Source organism: Trichogramma pretiosum, unplaced genomic scaffold (assembly GCF_000599845.2).
Source record: "Trichogramma pretiosum strain Unisexual culture from Peru unplaced genomic scaffold, Tpre_2.0 scaffold111, whole genome shotgun sequence".
Lineage (NCBI taxonomy): Eukaryota > Metazoa > Arthropoda > Insecta > Hymenoptera > Trichogrammatidae > Trichogramma > Trichogramma pretiosum.
In genome coordinates this window covers 134,150-154,816 of record NW_019640789.1, presented here as the reverse complement: position 1 = coordinate 154,816, position 20,667 = coordinate 134,150, and the positions used below count along the sequence as shown (strand labels likewise).

The following is a 20,667-nucleotide window of genomic DNA, read 5'->3' as shown; positions in this document are numbered from 1 at the left end:
GCGAACTAGTGGTAGTAGTAGTAATAGTAGTAGTAGTGGTAGGACGAGCCTCGAGCCGAGGAAGGGCTAAAAAATTGACGTATATATAGTGTATATATAGAGGGTAGAGAAAAAAGATTTACGTCAGCCGCAGTGATTGCGGAAAAGCTCGAGAGTCTATGCGCGATATACAGCTCCCCAGGACTAGGCAGGCACTAGGCTGGTGTATATAGATAGATAGATGGTGTAGCAACAGCATGAGGCAAGGCGGTGCAGCTAGAAAAATAAGCCGCTCCTCTCGCGCACAGCAGCGCATTATATTTCGCAATGCATTGTCGTGTGAAGATTAATTTTTCCCTCCTGCACCCGTGTACACTATTTTCAAGCCTTCTTCTTCTACGGTCGCGAGACTTGATATTTACGTTTCAAAAGATCCTCTTTGTCGGGCGAAAAAGAACAGCGAAGCTGTACGGCACTAATGAGAATAAGCTTCGATTTCTAATGACGACGAGGACGACTCGACGTGTGTAATCTGTGACGCCTGGTCAGCTTTCAAAAGGACCCTTATTTGCAAGCACAGTACCACTTATCGGCGCTTCGCGTTTCTTCAGCTGCATCTAGCTAAGTATACCGCACACGCAAACATTCGCACAGAGAGTAGTGGCAGCAGCCTCACCGGTGCTACTGCACACCACCTACCTACTCGTTATTATTCACGCCGGCAAACAAATTATAAGTCTGCGAGCGCAAATAGGATGTTGCGCAAAGGTAAAAAAGAGCCTCGCTACGGAACGAGAGAAAGAGAGAGAGAGACGTATATCGCGATAGAAATAGAAATATGTATAAGCGTGTACGCGGCCGAGGCTCGCGATTTATTATTCAGAGCTGGTCGCCAACTCGCACGCGTGTATATAGGATATATAGCGATGCGCGTATACTACTACTACTACTGCGTTGCCAAGCGCGGCCCGAGACAAAAAGATATAATACCTATACATGAGCGAGGTGCACGCACGCATCTCTCGGAGTTCAGCTGGCAAGCATGTATACACGAGTATATACACGCGGAGTTTTTAAAAATTTAACCATCGTCCATGGCCATTAGTTTTTTAATATTAAAGTTAAGCGATTGTGTATATTCGAGGGGACGACTCGCAGCATATTCGATATGTTTTCGCCTATAGACGTATATATACGAGGAAGAGAGACTCAAGAGAGAGAGAGAGAGAGAGAGAGAGAGAAATCGAAGTGGCGCCCGAACGAGACAACTAGAGCGCAAAAATATTTTTTTTTTTATTTATTCTCACAGAGCTTATAAAGCAGCGGCGGCAGTAGGTGCCTCGACGATATATTATATAGTATATATATTGCAGCAGCAGCTCTCACACACGCGTCGGCCACGAGCTCAGCTCTCTGCGGTGAGTTTACGCTTTATCGGCCAAGGGATAATCACCTCTACTACTACTGTTGCGGCCTGCTGCTGCTGCTGTGTTCGTTACTCTATCTGACTTCGCGATTTAATGTATATGTGTGTTATATTATATGCACGAGCCGATCAGAGCTTTTTTTTATTGTTATTCGCTCGTAATCAGCGCAATATATGTATATCGGCGACTGCACTATATACATGCAGCTCGTTCATTATAATACAATATCGTCGTTTTCACGTGACGCGCGTGAGCTGTGTATGCCGTTATTTTTCTTTTCTTTTTTTTTTTTTTTAATGTTGTATATCTCCCCCCCGCGGGGGGCCGAAATATAATAATATATCATTCGTCGTTGTCGCTGCTGTCGTCGTCGTCGTCGTTGTTGTTGCAGCAGAGTTGGAAACAATTGATGATTGCGCGCGTTTTCCGATTTATTATTTTCTCTCTCTCTGTCGTGCAATTCGACGCGTGCTGGTGGTGCATCAGTGCATCAGCAGCAGCAGACGTCAAATATCATTTGCCAACGCGTGCTTTATGCGCTATTCGTGATAAATACGGAAACGATTGTCATTATGTATTAAACTCGCGAGAGCATTTATACAATATGCGTGTGTGTGTGACAAAAAAGCGGATCGCTGCTGTGGCTGCAACTCGATGTAACGAGATTTTCCCTCCACCGAAATGCGTATTGCACTTTGACTGCGATCTCCGCGAGATAAGATTTACGCTGCAATTACGTCGGCTGTGTGTACCTATCTCGCGGGGGCTTTCAACGGCTCGACAGAAAAGTGGATCGGATTCACAATAACTATACCTGCAATCGTTCTCGATATAAGTATTGGATATACATATGCATCGAAAAGAGAGATGAAACGACGATAATACAGCGATAGCTGCTGTTTGAAATAACGAGCGAGACAAAAGATTCGTGTCTTTATGTATATATAGTTAACTGATAATAGCCATGAAAACATATATAGCTGGCCTACGTGTTATTTCGGTCAAAAGTATCTGCAAATTTGGAATTTAATTCTTCCATATTATTTCCACAGATAAGATATATCGTGGCAAACACGGTCGATCGATACGCTATATACAATTGCCAAATCACCCAAGTCAGCCGCCAAGTCGGGGCAAATTCCAATCCGAACGGCTGCGCGCGGGTAATTTTTTCGGTAGCGCGCATACCTGCCGCACGCACGATACACGCGACAAGGCAAAAAAGGAACAACAACAACAACAACAACAACAGCCGAAAAGAAGAGATCTTTTCCATATGCAAGTAAAAAAAAAATATTCCGCGCAGAGATCCCGCGTACTTACTCTCTCGATCAGCTGGCGACGGCGTGATGCATATTGCGTGTGCGATTGCCACATACTCAAATGCTAGCGCATGTGCGCGCCTAGTCATAATTGTGAGGTTTCTCTCTCTCTGTCTTACGCTCGATTTTTCTCCCCACCCCTTCCCCTCGATTATTCATTATCATCATCGACGGCGGTAACGGCAGCGGCGGCGGTGGAGTGTGTGTACAACAACGTCTTCGTCGTAGTCGACCCAAGTCGTGCTCTGCTTGTGTCTTTTTCTCATCCCGCAAGAAAGCGATAAGAGAGCATCTCGACGAGCGGCGCATCGTCAGTGGTTGACCGAACAAGCGACGAACGAGTAGTCGAGTCAGTCAGTCAGTCACACTTTTACATCATCCGCGCTTGGATCCCCCCATATAATACATGAGTCTGCTCCGTGTTACCGAAAAAAATAGTTTTCTCCTCGCGGGCTTGTAAAATTTTTCGCTGCCGTCGCCGTCTACACGTCTATCTCTACATCTAGAACAGGATCATCTGCACACAGGATGGGCTACACGGGATTGCTGATGCTGAGCTCGGCCAAAAAGGGCCTGGCCACGGCCGTGCGCGGCTCCTCCGCCTCCTCTTACTCCACCTCCTCGTCCAAGCTGCCCTTCACCATCAACTCGCTGGCGGTAAGTAACAAGGAGAATTTTTACCTCGTGCTTCTCTTGCATCAGCACCTTTTTTTTTGCGCGCGAGCTACGGACATCGTTTCATATCGCAACGCGCGAAGACGTTTCAAAGCCGTATAATATTTATGCAGCTCGGAAGCGCCTGGCTACTATGTACGTTTTTTCTCTCCATAATATAATGCATGTAATAGTTGAACGCATCGGTCGGTCGGGATGAAAAAAGACGCCTCGAACAAAAAAAAAAAAAAAATGATGCGATGGGCGCGCGCGATAAATGCTGCTTATACCGACGAACGACGACTATGATGCAGCAGCTTTCGCATGAAAAATCTCGACTCTTTGTTCCGGATATTATATATATATATTTTTTCTGCTGCTGCACACGCACATGCACAGCTCTACGCGCGCGTATAACACACGTGGATTTATCGGGCTTTCGGGTAACTATACATTATGTACTCTCGCTAGCGCGTGTGCATGTGCATGTGCGTGTGTGTGCTGTTTTTGTGCGCGTGCAAAAGTCGAAAAAGAGAGAATTTTATATATAATACAAGCTCGGCGCGCGCAGGGAACGTATTACAACGAAAGCTTTTGCAAGCTGCGATAGAGTGAGAGGCAGCTGCAGCGGCAGCAGCGAGAGAGAGAAAATCGCTTTTCGGGCGCTTTTTCTTTGCAGCAGCGGCGCCCCTTTGAAAGCTCGAATTTATGATTGTCAAGCAATGCTCGTATACGTACGTACATGCCGAGCATTTGCATTTCGCACTTTTCATACATAATATACATATTATATATATTATAAGTGGGTGAAAGAGAGAGAGAGAGAGAGAGAAAAAATGGCACGCGCTGATTTTCGCCAGTAGCCGGCCCGCGCCGTTATTTTTTTTTTTTTTTTATTATTATCGATCAATCGTGTGCATACACGCGTGTACAAATATACTTTATGGAAACATTTGTATAATGAAAAATCTTCCAAAACATTGTTATCGCGGCTCGCGCGGCGAGACGTTGCAATAATAATTCGGCGCGGCGGGCCAAGCCGAGAGATGCGCGCGTGTGTATCACTGCTGCGCGACGAGCAGCAGCTCAGAGCCCGGCATGAAAAGCACGCGTCGCGATGCGCGATAACAATATATTCCAAGCCGCCGTATATATACAACAAACTCAGATCTATTGGGGGGCCTGCGAATGTGTGTATATAGTTGTACGCGTGATTAGATAATGATATGCGCTAATTTGGAGAATCTCGCGACGCGATCGCAATTGTAGGCACCTATTTCTAGATTCAACCTGATCGAAAGAGAGATAAGAGAATGTCGTCTGTCACTCTCACACCCACACGTATATAATATACAAACACTTTATAGCTCGCTCGGCACGCCTCTTTCTCTCTCTCTCTCTCTCTCTTCAGTCTGATTTTCACCGATAGGTTTTTCTCTTCGTTTTTTTTTTCGGGTTAAAAATACATTCAATGTCAGCGCGATATGTTTCGAGGCTCGTAATCGATTTTATACCTGTCTCTCTCTCTCTCTGTACTCGGACGTATACACTGCATCAGCAGCAGCTCGACAAATTTCTGACGAAACGCTAGCTTCGGCGTCGCTCATCATCGATACGATAACGACGATGGCCGTATATAATACCTATTGTACCGTATATTATATAGTGGCCGGTTTTATTAGAGTAGTTTCTCTATTATGTACACAAAGAGATACATATATATGGGCGTGTTTGTATACAGAAAAAGCGTACACGCGTTTCGTCATCCACCCACATAAGCATCCATGAGCACTCGCAACAAACGCACGTACACACCGTAATATTTTCATTTTTTTCATCATCAACTTGCAGGGCAATCGAGTGGATATGCGGCGGGAAATGGTGACGGGCGAGCGGCCGCGTCGGGCCACCTTCACGGAGCGCAGCCAACTGCGCTACGCGCGACGCCTCGTCGTGAAGCTCGGCTCGGCCGTGATCACTCGCGAGGACGGCCACGGCCTGGCCCTCGGCCGACTGGCCAGCATCGTCGAGCAGGTCGCCGAGTGTCAGCTGGAGGGCCGCGAGTGCATCATGGTGACCAGCGGCGCGGTGGCCTTCGGCAAGCAGAAGTTGGCCCAGGAGCTGCTCATGTCCATGAGCATGCGTGAGACTCTGAGCCCGGCCGACAATACCAGGGAGCAAGCCAGTAAGTATATACGATACAAGAAATTGTTGCTCTCCTTTTTATTTTATTTATTTACTTATTTGTCGAGCGCGACGTTATAAGTATATAATATAGCGCACGAGAGCTGCTTATCGATCAATCTAAGCTCGCTAAAATCCAAAGCGACTCTTCTTCTTATTCCTTCGTTCGGGGCTCTTCGACGTTAAAGCCTCGAAGAAGCTAGAGGCGAGTTTTATCTTATTTATCCAGAAGAGAACGCCGCGCGCGCCGATGTATAATATATATAGCTCGCGCGCACACAATTTACAGAGCCTACACTCACACACACACACACACACACAGAGCCTTGAATGAAGAGAAATCAATTGTTAGCTCTCGCAGGGATTAGTCTTTTACAAATCCGGAATCGCTCCTCGTTCTCTCTACCTCCCTCCCTCTCGGAGATATATAGAGGAGATCGATCCGAGATAAATCAGCTTTATTTTTAATTTTTTTTTCTATCTGCCTTCGTCTTTTCCGGACCCAGACCAATTCTAATTCGTCCTCGTGCAGCAGTGGCGTCTTGTTTATTGCTTTTGAAAAACGACTCGGTGTCGATTAAATTATCGATTACAAGGTACCAAAAGAGATCTTACCTATTTCCCCAGCTGATGGTGGTGCTGCTGCACTTTCTTCTTTTCTTCCGCTGCGCTCTCGAGGCATTCAAATTTATACAAGGAAGGGGGGGGGATAAACGATGCAGCGCGTATAACGAAAATTAAAAAATAAATGTTTAACGAGGCCCGAGGTTATTCCCTCCCTCTCTCTCTCTCTCTATAATCCTTCTCTTACCTTCTTTTTTTTTTCATTGTGTGTGTTTTTTTTCTTTAAATGATGTTGAACGAGAGAATCAGCTCGTTGAGGAAATTTTAATTACTCACCGGCAAGATAAAGGGGATTATTATGTAGAAAAAAAAGTAAAAGAAACACACGGAGCAGCAGCAGCTCTCCTTTTATTACAAGTTGTACTATATACACACACGCACACCTAGCGTAGCTGTAATTCTTTTCCCCCTATTACTGGGCATCGAAGCCCTTTTTTTTTCTCGAAAACTCGCGCGCGTTTCACTTTGATTTTCCCGAAACGTGATCAGTATCAGAATAGAAAGAAGAAGTAAAAATATATCCGCGCGTGCAATCGTTCTCTTTTCGTTCTCGCGATGCTTTTCTGGCTCTATATATATGGTTGCACATATACTCGTGTGCATTTGCTGCCGATTTACTTTAGCGTCTCGATACATATTTTTTTTCTTTTTTTTGACAAGACAAACGTGCTCGATGCCAAGCCAAAGCGATATACGTATCGAGAGAGAGAAAGAGAGAGAAATTGTCGTATCTATATCCGCGCGCGACAACGTCACACACATTCTCTCTCTCTCTCCGGAGTCTTTTTTCCGCAGCTCGAAATACGTATAAACGCGCAGCGAGCGAGGCTCTACGTAGTATATAGTGCAAAATCGACGTATTCGATTACGCGTCTCTCTCTCTCTCTCTCAGAGGCACACGGGAGGGATTTTTTCGTTTCGAGCCGGCGCTAACAATACGCGGTGGCGTGGAACTATGCTCTTTTTTTATACGCGCGTAAAGGTATATATGTGTAACGTACTCGGGGGCGCATTTTTCAACTCGAGACCCTCGACTCGCGCACCCGCTCAGGGGGGTAGGACTGAGTGCAGCAGGATCGGCTGCACTTCTTCTTTCTTCCTCTTTTTTACTTTCACTCGAGCCTCGCGCGCGAGCATTTCCAGGGGCAAGTGGCGGAAAATTTAGGATGTCACATTGTCTCTCTCTCTCTCTCTCTCGTCGCGCATATCGAGAGTGCGCAATCATACGCGCGCCGAAAAACGTTGCATTTTACGTATTTCGTCGAAATGCGCTTCCGAGCGGCACATTATTGTATTATTATATATTCGTGTTATGCGCAATCGTGGATCAACGATCTGTGTTGCGCGCCTCGCTCGTTTCGAAATTATCGCTCGAGGCTGCGGCTGGCTGCGCGCTGGATGCATTGACCGATAAAAACGACACTCGTATATATATACAAACGAGCTAAATTATCTGTCGCTGTGTTGCAGCGACGATGCTCGAGCCGAGGGCCGCCGCGGCGGTGGGCCAGTCCGGCCTCATGTCCCTGTACGACGCGATGTTCGCCCAGTACGGCGTCAAGCTGGCCCAGGTGCTGGTCACCAAGCCCGACTTCATGAACGAGGAGACGCGCAAGAATCTCTTCAGTACGCTGAGCGAGCTGATCAGTCTCAACATCGTGCCGATCATCAACACCAACGACGCAGTCTCGCCGCCGATGCAGACCAGCGACGACGAGTACGTGAGCACGACGGGCGGCAAGAATCATCGCAGGGGCATACCGATCAAGGACAACGACTCGTTGGCGGCTATGTTGTCGGCCGAGGTGCAGGCCGATCTGCTGATCTTGATGTCGGACGTCGACGGCATCTACAACACACCCCCGTGGGAGGACGGCGCCAAGCTGCTGCACACCTTCAGCTCGGACCAGCGCGGCAGCATCACCTTCGGCGAGAAGTCCAAGGTGGGCACGGGCGGCATGGACTCCAAGGTGAACGCCGCGCTGTGGGCCCTCGATCGGGGCGTCAGCGTGGTCATCTGCAACGGCACCCAGGACAAGGCCATCAAGAGCATCATGGGCGGTCGCAAGGTCGGCACCTTCTTCACCGAGACCACCTCGAGCTCGGCGCCCGTCGAGGTCGTCGCCGAGAACGCCCGTGTGGGCAGCCGAGTCCTGCAGAGCCTACAGCCCGAGGAGCGTGCGGCCTGCATCAATACCCTGGCCGATCTGCTCGAGTCCCGGCAGAACGACATCCTCGACGCCAACAACAAGGACCTCGAGGAGGCGAGAAAGTCCGGCCTGGCCAAGCCGCTGCTGTCGCGTCTGTCGCTCACCCCGCAGAAACTCAAGTCGCTGCGTGACGGTTTGAAGCAGATCGCCGAGTCGTCGCACACGAACGTCGGCAAGATTCTCAGACGCACCAAGCTGGCCGAGGGACTGGAGCTGCGACAGGTCACCGTGCCGATCGGAGTGCTGCTCGTTATCTTCGAGTCGAGACCCGACAGTCTGCCGCAGGCAAGTTTCAAAAAATAACGATGCCAGCTCAGCATTGACACATCAAATTGACCGCGATCGATAATCTCGCATTTTGCATGTTCTCACAGGTCGCCGCACTGGCCATGTCCTCGGCCAACGGTCTGCTGCTCAAGGGCGGCAAGGAGGCCGCGCACAGCAATCGCTGCCTCATGGACCTGGTCAAGGAGGCCCTCGCGACCGTCGGCGCCAGCAACGCCATCTCCCTGGTCTCGACCCGCGAGGAGATCGGCGATCTGCTCTCCATGGAGGAGCACATCGACCTCATCATACCCCGCGGCAGCTCGGACCTCGTGCGCACCATCCAATCCCAATCCAAGCACATACCCGTGCTCGGTCACGCCGAGGGCATCTGCCACGTCTACGTGGACGCCGAGGCCGATCTGGCCAAGGCCGCCAAGATCATACGCGACTCCAAGTGCGACTATCCGGCGGCCTGCAACGCCATGGAGACTCTGCTCATACACGAGCGCCACATGAGCAACGGCTTCTTCCAGGAGGTCTGCGCCATGCTCCAGAAGGAGGGTGTCAAGATACACGCGGGCCCCAAGCTGCGCAAGCACCTGACCTTCGGACCGCCCCTGGCCAAGGGCCTCAAAGTCGAGTACGGCGCGCTGGAGTGCGCCATCGAGGTGGTGTCGGGCCTGGACGAGGCCGTGGAGCACGTGCATCGCTACGGCAGCGGACACACCGACGTCATCGTCACCGAGGACAAGGAGGCCGCGCAGCGCTTCCAGAAGCAGGTCGACAGCGCCTGCGTCTTCCACAACGCCAGCAGTCGATTCTCCGACGGCTACAGATTCGGCCTCGGCGCCGAGGTCCGTATATATACATATACTCACATTTTTTCTCATATTACGCGAGTATAGCCAACGATCGCGCCGAAAAAATGTATAATTCCACATTTTTGTAGACGTCAAACTGTCGTAATGATGCATGCCACGCATCGATCACACTCGTCTCTCTTTGATACTTTTTTCCTCTCTCTAACTCTTTTTTATTTATTCGGGTAAGAGCGCGTGCACGCGATCCGACGCACACACACACGCGCGCACACACGCTCGAATATCATTTCACTCGGGGAGCGAGGAGTAAATAGCTTAGTCACGTTAACGCTGATATGGCGTACGCCGTGTGCGTTTACATGTAGCTGCACTTTTGGCGCATACACACACACGATCGCTATTGCATTCGAGTGCCTATTTTTTTTAAATCTATTTTTTTTGCGTGCCTTTTTACATACATATCGGTATTATAGCTAAATGAAAAAAAAGGAGAAAAGGGACCGCGCGAGGCGCCCGCGTATTTTTCCATTCATCGAGTCTCTGAAACGCGGTGATTCGCGATACACACACACACACGCACGCACACACAATAGCCGGTATAATAGATTATCGCGTGGATAACGAAAAGGCAGCAGCGGCTCGCTCTTTTTCTCTCTCTCTCTCTCTCTCTCTCTCTCTTTTGTCACGATCGCTATAATAACTAACTCTCTCTCTCTCTTTTGCGTCTGTTTTTCTCGCAACAGGTCGGTATCTCGACGGCGCGGATACACGCCCGGGGCCCGGTCGGCGTCGACGGATTACTGACGACCAAGTGGATCCTCGACGGGGACGGCCACACCGCCAGCGAGTTCGCCGAGGGCGGCTCCAGGACCTTCGTGCATCAGCAGCTGCCGCTGGACAACTGAATATCAACAGATCTCTCACAGCCACCTCATGATCATCTCTGCGACGCGATTGTTATCGTTGTTATCGTTGTTATTGTTGTTGTCATCGTCGTCGCATCCATCGTGCCCATCCCGGAGAGTAGACGAGCTTCTTCTGTGTTCCAGTCATGATTCCCCCACCTTTTTTTTCAAAAGTGCGCGCGTGCAACGAAGCTCGCACCGCGTCGCGCCCGAAATTTCCGCGCGGAAATTCCTCGTTCGTCTCTCTCCTCTTCGTTCGTTATTGTACTCGTGTTAATCGAAAAAAAAGAAAAGAAATTGTTTTATATGCGATAAGCTCTGTACATATTATGTAATACTGTAACTTTTATTATTGTATGCCTTCCTATATAAGTCGTCGTGTATAAGTCGTCGTTAATAAGTATTAAATAACGAGATCCATAATTTTTAAATGCCTTATCTTACGCCTCATTATTGCGTGCGTGTGTGCCTTTCATTTCCTTGTGTGTTACGCATGCGTTTGGATGAAAAAAAAAAACAGAAGCAGGAAGTGAAAAATCCTAGTGCTGCACTTTGCACGAGTTTTCTAGAGGCCGCAGATATCGATATTATAAAACCGCCTTATCAATCCCAATGACAATACATCGAAAACTAATGAATCGCTCGACTCTCCGTTGCCTTTTTTTTTATAAAATCCTCGAGTGCAGCTGAAGAAGCTAGAAAGAGAGAAAAATCGAAGCTTCACGGTCAATATCTTATCGCGCGCGCAAGAGTGTATACGTATGGCCACGGAAACCAGAATTTTTCATTGTCGATGGGTAATAGATCTTTCGGCCCGGCAAGAGCAGAGAAGGAGCAGGGAGTCGATCGCCAAAGAATCGCCAATTAATCTGCGGCTAGTGCTAGAGAGAGAGAGAGAGCAGTTGCAAAACTAGGTCAGATCTCTCTGTCTCCTGCACTCCCCTAACACTCACCCACACAGCAATAGCAGCAGCAGCAGCAGCAGCAGCCACATGGCACAGCCAGATAAAGCTTGACACCGCATACTCGCATACAGATGCAGGAGCTCCGGACGAAAAATATTTCGTTCCTTTTCTGCTTCTTCCTTCTTTTTTTCTTTTTTTTTTTGTATTTTTCTGCATGCCATGCATAGGCAGCAGAAGCCAACCGCGCATCGAACGGATATTTTCATCCGCCGCTTTACCTTTATTCGATCGCCGGGTTCAGTCGGGGAGATTAATTTGTAATTCGTCCGGTATATATCGAGAATCGCAATACGGATCAGCGTGCAGCTGTCGTATATAGCAGCAGCAGCAGCAGCTCTCGAGCTTTACTATCTACTACTACTATGTATTCGTGTTAAATTTTCCATTGTATATACATATAACACTCGAGCCGTATAGGCGTTCGCACGCGCGTATAACGATATTTGCGTAAACAAAAGGCAACCATGCGATATCGCGATTATGAAAATGGACAGATATTATTGACGCAATTTTCTGCCGAATATGTGCTTTTATTTTTCCGTATCGTACTGCTGCACGTTCGGCGCTGCAATGTGTTTCGAGTATGATAATTTTCAAAGCCTTTACGCGGTACATTCGATCGCTTCTATGATCATTAATGAACAATCTATGCATTGTTTTCAATAAAGAAAGAGAACCGAGGATGATTGGCAGTGAAATGCAGGCAAATTTCGAATTTGCGCTCGTCCGATTGCAGCGCTAGAGATCGCGACTAAATTTCTAGATGATATTTGCACCTATTCCGGACAGCCCGTCAAGTTCTGCAGGGCTTGCCCAATTCTCAGGCCGATTCAGTCAAATTTTGTAAAAAAAAAAAAGAGAGACAAAAAACAGCAGCTCGACTATACCCTCGAGCCGTCATGCCTGTCTAGCAAAAACGGAGTCAGGTCAAGTATAAACTAGTTTATTTAGACCTATAGACACACACACATACACGCGACAGTGCCGAGATGATGTTATCTGCGTATTCAAGGTTGCTCATTATCGCCGCCGCGAGGAACAGACCAGAGATACAGAGACAGAGACAGAGAAAAAGATCATCGCGTAACAACAACGTTGTAAAAGTGCAATTATTCGACTTATGTACTTATGTCCGCGCACGTGGCTCGAGTGCTGTTTGTCGCGCTTCCGAGCCAACACCAAAATATTATGATTCACGAGCCGTTTTATTCGCTGCGATCGATAGGGCCGAAGTGGCCAAAAGATTGCGATGAGTAATTCTGACGGACCGAAAAAGCTCGAGTACCGCCGATCCGCACCGATAAGAGCGTCTGCATCGCGCCCGAGATCGTGGAACAACACGCGCGCAAACAGATCGTCGTCGAGGATGTGTAACTTTCCGAAATCGTTTCCGACCGATATTTCCTATATACGTGTGTGCATGTAAGAATAAAAGAGCGAGTCAAAGGTGTGTAACCGGCGAACCTGAAATAATTCAGATCGAGCCGAGCGAAGGGGGCATTTATTGCCCCCCGAGAGAGCTGCGCGGGTATCAGCTGCGAAGCGGGGAAAAAGTGTTATGTACACACATGCGCTGCAGCAGCAACTCGACGGTGTCAATGAATTGCTGCTTCTCTCTCTCTCTCTCCCTCTTTTTTTTACATGCGCACACGATCGCGTGTGTAAGTGTGTCTGTGTATGCGCCGCCGTTTTATCACGCACCGAATGTCTGTTACGTATCGTGATAGATGATATCGACGCTCTCTCGGTGAGCGTCTGCGCTGCACCAGCAGCAGCAGCTACTGTATACAACATAAAAGTAAACGATAAAGCCGCTGACGCGAGAAATACGCAAGAGAAAAAAAGAAAACAAATTCTTATGTATACGAATTTGAACGATCTTGTTTCCTGCTCGCGGTCGCGGTTACGTGAAATAATTCTTGACCAGTCACCGGCTAAAGATTTCCTCGACTCCTTGTTCGATCTTGTTGTTGCTGCCTATGTAGTGCGTGAGTGGGGTACGAAAAAAAATTTTAATCGCTAGCGAGCAGCGAAGTTTCGGAAAAGTTCGAGATTTTCCCTCTTCTCGAGGCTGAGTGCAAATCACGATTCGACAACGTAACAACGGACTCGGAACAAAAGTTTTCGGGCGATTGAGAAAATTGAAAATCGTAACCACGCGACGTCGGCCGATAAAGGTGGAAAATTTATAATTCGCGATTTTGTATCGATATTTTTATGCGTCGAGCGCGCGGGACAATAACTCATTCAATTAGGCGATTCGATAAAGAGCTTTAGGAGTAGTACAATAATCTATAATCAATTAATTAATATTCCTCGACGAGTCAAAGCCAATTGAAGTGTACGAAGGAGAAATTGAATAAATAAGCGATTGATCAAACATAAGAGCACTCGTCACTTTTGCGCCGCGAGGAGGAGGAGAAGTTCGCGGGTAGACCGGCATTTATATACACTTGTTACTGCATGTGACTGCACAATTATATATATAATAAGTTCATTAATCGACGTTTGAGAAATTTTCACAGTCGGAATTTGCCATTAACGATTCACCACGCAGCGTATTGTAAGCAATTCCGAAAGATTAAAATGCGCGCGAGAACAACAAAATGCTCCGCGGCGAACGACATGGCGTGAACTTGCCTGCTTTTTTCGGCTTTTTTTTTCTCCTTTGCCTCGGCAATAAAACATTGCGTCGCGATACGTTTCGAATCGTTTCATAATTCTCGTTTCGCAAGACCGAGCAAGATTCTAGAATGCAACATAAGATGCGTTTTGCATTATGTTGGAAATAGAAAAAAAATCGTTTATATACTGTTGTTACAGATTACAAACGCAGCAGAGCTGTACAATTGACGTCATTCGCGGCTGATATCGTAATATATGTATTCGTATAAATAAATACGGCATTGATCTCGGGCAAGAGTAATGACGAGTGAGAATGAAAATGCTAATTTTCTATTTAATACAGGTTACATTTGTTTGCAAACGTATCACTAATTAATATTAATCCGCTGCGATTTTCAGCTGAACAAACAATTCCTAAGAATTTAAATGGGGGTACTCGTTCTCCATACTTATTTCATAAAAAGAAATGCGTTATGCATAAAAAAAGATTGACATTTTACGTTTTATTGATATTATTATTTATTAGTCTGGGGCTACAACTTGAGAGACTTAGCAAAGATCGCAGTCGCTGTGTATATTTTCGGTCGGAATCGAGTATAAACAAGATCTTTTTCTAATTCCCAAATTCAGCATAAGTAGTCATTGGAACAAGTTGTCCCCATTCGAAGAAAGGTCAATGCCGCAATGGAACAGATAGGACCTAGGATCGAAGGATCACCTTTGAGTGATGAGTAAGGATCACTCATTTAAGGAATTTATTAGACACTTTTCGTAAAACGCGCTCTTACTCTGATCGTAATGGCCTCTGCCTGATAGAGAATAGAACTGTGGCACATAGGCTTCATGAAATTCAATTAGATCTAGCTTTCCTTTTGATCTATATACTTTTTAATTTTTTAATACCGTTAGCCACAAGTGGTTTTGTCAGGCTTTACGTTAGAAAAAGGTTACGTTTGTATGAATTCTCATTGAGAATAGAAGCAAGTCCGTTATTCTTACTTGTTACAGTTATATTTCAACCGAAAGATTTAGAATACTCCGAACGGAATCAAAATGTTCATGGTGAGGCGATTATCAAGTGTGGGTCTTAGAGCGACCCTGCCACAGTTGCAAGAAAACGTGAAAAGTGTACAAAGTGCGGCAACTCCTTTGCTATCCAGAAGCGCGTTGAACGCATCGTCATTGGTCAAGTTCGAGGCAGCCGCGGGAACATCAGCAGTTCGACAATTTTGTACTGCAGGGCCATCGCAAGGGTCGAAGAAAAAGAACAGGATGCGCTTATTCTTCGACGAGATCGATGTCCCATGTCCGAAGTGTGATTCGTACAGTCTCCAAACCGTTAAATCGATAACCTTCGGCTCGTTCTATATGTTATATCGTGCAAACGATAGCGGCTATAAGAGAGAGATCCGTTGGGGCTCGTTTGAGTATATATGCGAAATGGAATACCTGGTATTATAGTTGGACCAAATGGATACTACTGTTCGCTTTGGTATATTACTTTTACCGGTAGATCTGAATCCTTTCCTAGTATACCAATATCTGAAAGCTTGTGTGGTTTTGTACGATATTTTTTAAATAAAAAAGGAATTTATTCATCGATTTTTAGTCATAAAAAAACTCTAAACATAAATTATCTTCTTTGTACACTTGTCAATCATATTATATGGGTTATAAGAATGGTCGATAAGTGGTTGAAAATTTTCGCGTTGAAAAAATATTAAACTCGCGTGTACAAAATCCTACTGATATTTATTTTTATTTTTCGGTATTATTTTTCGGTAAAAAAGCTAAAAATATATTAATTCTATCATTAAAAAATTGTTCCTACTTGTAAACCGGAGTTCCTAAATAAGTTTTCGTAGTCCGATGCTCGCCGAGTCTGCTCGATCGCTTCTACTGCATCAACTCCTATACCCGGACAAGTAATGGCGTGTTTCGTTGGTCTTGCGAATTTCTCGGTATTACAGTTGTGGTCAGCAGTTGCCCATATCTGCACAGTGCAAAGTGCACAGTTCGAGGGCGCTGCACAGCGCTCACTTGGGCCGAAGAAAAAGAAGAAGTCAGCAGTCGACGCCGTATAACAAAGAAAGATCGCAGTTGCTACTGTGTTGCGTGTGAGTGCAGTGTTGAACAATGGCGCAAGATAATCAAGACTTGTTGAGAAAATTGAAGACTGCGCATGAACAGCTAAATTGGGAGATCGAAGAAAAGAGACGAGCATTTATTCGTAAAGTTTATCCTATAATCATACATTGGAGGGGCCAACTACCTAATCTCAGAGACATTTTTCGAACTGAAGAAATTGATTGGCTTCTCTGTACGGAGACCTACATTCGCAGAGATATAGGCGAGGATGAATATATGATTGATGAAAAATGCAAAAATATCGTCAACTTTGTGGCTCGCAGCGGCTACAAGGATGAGCCCGCCGTTGATAACGACGGCAAACCATTGCTGCGTCAGACCACTGCTCTGCATCATGCGGCTAGATGCAAGAACTATAATATTATACCTGATCTTTTTCAAATATATAACAGGTACGACGTGAACTACACCGATGAAACTGGATTAACACATTTTCACGTGGCATGTATGTCTCGAGGCTGTAACGACGTCGTCCGAGGATTCCTTGAGCTCAGGCAAGATCCCAATTGCATCTGGACAGAAACGGGAGATTCGCCCCTACACTTAGCTCTGACTCATCGACAAAATGAAATGGCCAAATTATTGCTGATAAGCGGCGCCAACCCGAATTTGGCCAATGCCAATGGATTTACTCCTCTGCACATTGTTTGCACGGGAGATTCACATACAATTGATACCGGCTACGAGGAACGTGAATTCGTGGAGATGTCAATCGTGATCTGTAACATCAAAAATCAAACTTTGCAAATCGATGCCCAAGACAAGTTGGGTCGAACGCCGCTTCAATTGGCTGTGGCGAGTTTTTCGCCCAGTATGGTCGATCTACTTTTGGATTGTGACGCTGATCTGTCCAAATTTGTTTTTCCAGCTGAGATTCATTTCGGCAAAAATTTAGCGCTCGGAAACACAGGCAGTGTAAGCGTAACTAATTGCGGGTCACGGTGGAGTAGTAGCTTAAAATTATGTATGACGTCTGTCATTCTGGCTGTCGTACAACAACTTGAGAAAAGAGGTTATCAACTGGACCGAACCGGTACTCGAACAATCATGAAATATTTCTTCAAGTATGGACTGTTCCAGAAGGCGGCGAATCATGACACATTTTGGTACAATAACGAAAAATTCGGGGAAAAAGCGAAAAAAATAATGATAAGTTCGAGTCTGACACTCAACGACCTGGTGCGACTACGAACTCAAGTTGCGGAAAAACTATTTACACTAACGGACTACACTGAGTTCTCTGACTCGGATGAGTTATTCGAACTTCCCGACAGGCATCGTGAGGCTTGTGTTTTACATTTGAACGAGATACTATTGAGAACATTTTTCCGACGCTGGATATTGGATTCTTTCCAGACCCTGACTCGCTACTGGCTTCCAATTCTTTGCTGTGATATGATCCTCAAGGAGCTCACTAACGAAGATATGTATAAGATTTGCTTGGCGGTTACAAGCCAAAGCTCCTGATGGTGACTGGCATATTTGGAGCATTTTTTTATATCTAGTTATTAAATTTTGTAGATTTTTTTATACTATGTAAAAAGTGAATAAAAAAATGTTACAAAAACTTGAATTCGCTAACTTTTTTGGATTTTAATTTTATTTAATTTAATTTTATTATTTTTATTTAATCACCCACCAAAGTCACTCCTATCTGCTTCCTTAAACAGCTGCTTTTCTTTCGAATTTGAATTTTTTTTCTTTTTATTTTGCTGAAATAGTTACTAGTTCTATGAACATATTTCAAATAAAATATAAGATATACATTAATAAGATACTGACCTCAGTAAGAATAATCATGAGTAAAAATTAAAATGCTAATTTTCTATGAAATACAAGTTATTTATTTGCAAACATATTGCTACTTACATTAATTCATCGATAAACGCTACGATTTTCAGCTGAACAAACAATTCTTAAGAATTGAAGTAGAGATACTCGTTCTCTACATTTATTTCATATAAAAATAGGTGTTATATGTACAAAATATTAACTCTTTACTTTCACATAAAGAAAATAATCGAATATATTTATAAGTCTGGTGCCCATAGCTTAAAGGTCCTATCAAAGGACGTAGTTGCTATGTATTTTCCATCACTGGATACATCAACTGACATCACTTTACCATCGTGACCAGGTAAGGTTTTCAGTGGTTGCCAAGTGTTGCTTGACCAGATTTTTGCAGTATTATCGTAAGAAGCGGTGATCAAAAATTGACCCTCACCTTTTTGATATTTAACGTCTGATATCAAATTAGTGTGTGCAGGGATAGAATATAGACAAGCTCTTTTTCTAAGATCCCAAATTCTGCAAGAATTGTCATCAGAACCAGTAGTCAAGTGATAACCATTTGGAGAAAAGTCTATGCCATAAATAGATTTCAAATGGCCCTCCATGAACATGATGCATCTACCAGTACGTAAATCCCAGACTCTTCCAAAAGAGTCTTGACCACCAGTAGCTACTACAGAACCATCTATTTGAAAACTCATACAATGTACAGGCCTTGTATGTCCTTCCTGATGTAAAACTTCAGCTTTCTGTTCTAAATCCCATAAACGCCATGAAGAATCATAGCAGCAAGTTCCTAAGAATCTACCAGATGGGTGAAAAGCTAGCCTTGAAACTCTATGTGGTTCATGCCCTTCAACATTTGCTAAAGGTTCTTCACCTTTTCCACCTCCCCAAAGTTTGACAGAACCTAAAATAAAATGAATTCAGTCATTTAATGCTACTTATGTGAAATTTAAAATATTGAGTTTAACTTTGAAAATTGCTTACCATCACTGGCACAACTAGCTAGTATACACGTTTTACTAGCACTTTCATCAAATATATCTTCCGTAGTACCCGCCTTTGGATGAAATGTGATACAACCTACATTGCAACCATGACCTTTCAGTGTTCTTAATTCAGTACAGTCTGGTACAGACCATAATTTGCATAAACCTGACCAAGAGGCTGTCGCTAAAGTTTTTGAGTCAGGACTGAATGTGCAACATGATATAGGCCTTGTATCTCCTATTTGAGAGCAATATATGCTCTGTGCTTGTAGTTTTTTAAGAAGTTCTTGTCTTCTGGCGGTTTTAGTAGCTGCAGGAACATCACGCTCTTTGCGGGCTTCTTCTAATCTCAATTTGGCTCGTTTCACAGAATACACTAGGTGTTTAAGAAAATATAATTAGTTTTTTGAATAAATGTAAACGAAATTAAATTTGACTTAGCAATTGTTAAAACTCACTTGATATCCATAATCGTGCTACTCTGAGTGAATCAGGACCTTCATGGTACCAAGTTGTTTCTGGATCCTTTTCAGGTTGCGCTACTCTCTCATCGTCATCTTTTCTTTTAATGGCATCTTCCCCTAAACACGACAACAATTCACGCAGACGATTCCTTCTGTCAGCTGGCCCTTCACCAAATAAACAAATGGGCTCTTCTAATTGCCTCAAATTTTTTTTAACTTCTGAATCATCTGTCGACACATTTATCTGTCTGGCTTTTTTTCTTCGTTCGAATTCTTCCAATAGAGCTTGTCGATCTTTTGACATGCTCGCCTCCAACTCCATATACTCATTAGATATATGGACATTGGCTGGCCTTTTGAATGCTTCTTGTCCATCTCTGCTGTCATCATCAGAATTACTTTCATCGAGTGCAGCTATACGAGCTCTCTCAGACTCTTCGAGTGAGCCGTAATGGACAGTTTTTTGCTTTTTAACGTAATGAATATCCTCGTCGTCAGACATTGTGAGAATTCTATAAATGGGAAGATGGATAATTAGAAAAATAATTATAGATGAGTAAACGCCGGCTTTGTCAATTTTTAGATAAAAAAATTCGAGGTTAAGTTTATATTTTGATTACCGGTACTTATCATTATTACGTTATTAAAATTAAATACGTATATGCACGTGATTTTCTTTTAAATTATTACACTTTGAAATTTTCCTCGCATGTCATGTACAATTTCATGGAGTAAATTATGTCAAACCAAAAGTTTGTAAACAGATGCAGAATCAAAATATTACCAAAAAAATATTCAATGAGAAGAACGCTACTCAACGATCGATGTTTCGGAATACGAATGAGTCAAGCACCATGAAATACTTACGCTTTAAAAAATGCTTCGAAATTGATAAAAAAATAAACTAATTCAAAAGATCACTAAAAAAGAACGAAACCGAATGGCAAAACACTCAAACAGTCACCGACTGAATTTAGCGTCTGCACTAGCAGTCTTCGCTGACACCGACGCCGAAAGAGTCCGCCACTAGTCGGTCTCGAAGCCGCGTGGATATAAACTGTGTGCGTTTTTCACATGTGCATCGACGAGACTGCACACACATTGACAGTTATAGGGATCGGCCCGCACTGGCGCGTACGGTGCTGCCCTCGGCCGTCCGTGAACCCAATCGTTCATGATAATGTTATTTGAGCCTACATTGACTTTATCGACACCGGATCAAAGTCCGACGTGTTTTTCGGGCGCAAAATTTGAAATGTAGCAAAAAATAATATCGACGCGTCATTATG

General features: G+C 44.8%; 2 protein-coding genes across 2 annotated transcripts; one reads left to right on the top strand and one right to left on the bottom strand.

Moving 5' to 3' along the window:
- The first annotated feature begins 2,938 nt into the window (after positions 1-2,938).
- Positions 2,939-10,831, top strand: LOC106658464 (delta-1-pyrroline-5-carboxylate synthase). The gene is made up of 5 exons (XM_014380463.2): positions 2,939-3,385; positions 5,234-5,567; positions 7,661-8,685; positions 8,775-9,521; positions 10,232-10,831. Exons 1-5 carry the CDS (start codon positions 3,257-3,259, stop codon positions 10,391-10,393), a joined length of 2,397 nt encoding a protein of 798 aa, XP_014235949.1. The 5' UTR covers positions 2,939-3,256; the 3' UTR covers positions 10,394-10,831.
- A 7,127-nt stretch (positions 10,832-17,958) lies between these two features.
- On the bottom strand, positions 17,959-20,358 carry LOC106658372 (U4/U6 small nuclear ribonucleoprotein Prp4). Its single transcript, XM_014380282.2, has 4 exons — positions 20,246-20,358; positions 19,373-19,890; positions 18,913-19,290; positions 17,959-18,832 (listed from the first exon to the last, which is right to left on the bottom strand). Exons 2-4 carry the CDS (start codon positions 19,878-19,880, stop codon positions 18,162-18,164), a joined length of 1,557 nt encoding a protein of 518 aa, XP_014235768.1. The 5' UTR covers positions 19,881-19,890; positions 20,246-20,358; the 3' UTR covers positions 17,959-18,161.
- Between the last annotated feature and the right edge of the window lie 309 nt (positions 20,359-20,667).

Bases quoted from the DNA above. Each gene is read 5' to 3' on its own strand.
- LOC106658464 (XM_014380463.2), top strand. From the start codon at position 3,257: ATGGGCTACACGGGATTGCTGATGCTGAGCTCGGCCAAAAAGGGCCTG. The intron at 3,386-5,233 runs GTAAGTAACAAG...ATCAACTTGCAG, and splicing joins TCACCATCAACTCGCTGGCG to GGCAATCGAGTGGATATGCG. The intron at 8,686-8,774 runs GCAAGTTTCAAA...ATGTTCTCACAG, and splicing joins GACCCGACAGTCTGCCGCAG to GTCGCCGCACTGGCCATGTC.
- LOC106658372 (XM_014380282.2), bottom strand. From the start codon at position 19,880: ATGTCTGACGACGAGGATATTCATTACGTTAAAAAGCAAAAAACTGTC. The intron at 19,291-19,372 runs GTGAGTTTTAAC...TTAAACACCTAG, and splicing joins AGCACGATTATGGATATCAA to TGTATTCTGTGAAACGAGCC. The intron at 18,833-18,912 runs GTAAGCAATTTT...ATTTTATTTTAG, and splicing joins AGCTAGTTGTGCCAGTGATG to GTTCTGTCAAACTTTGGGGA.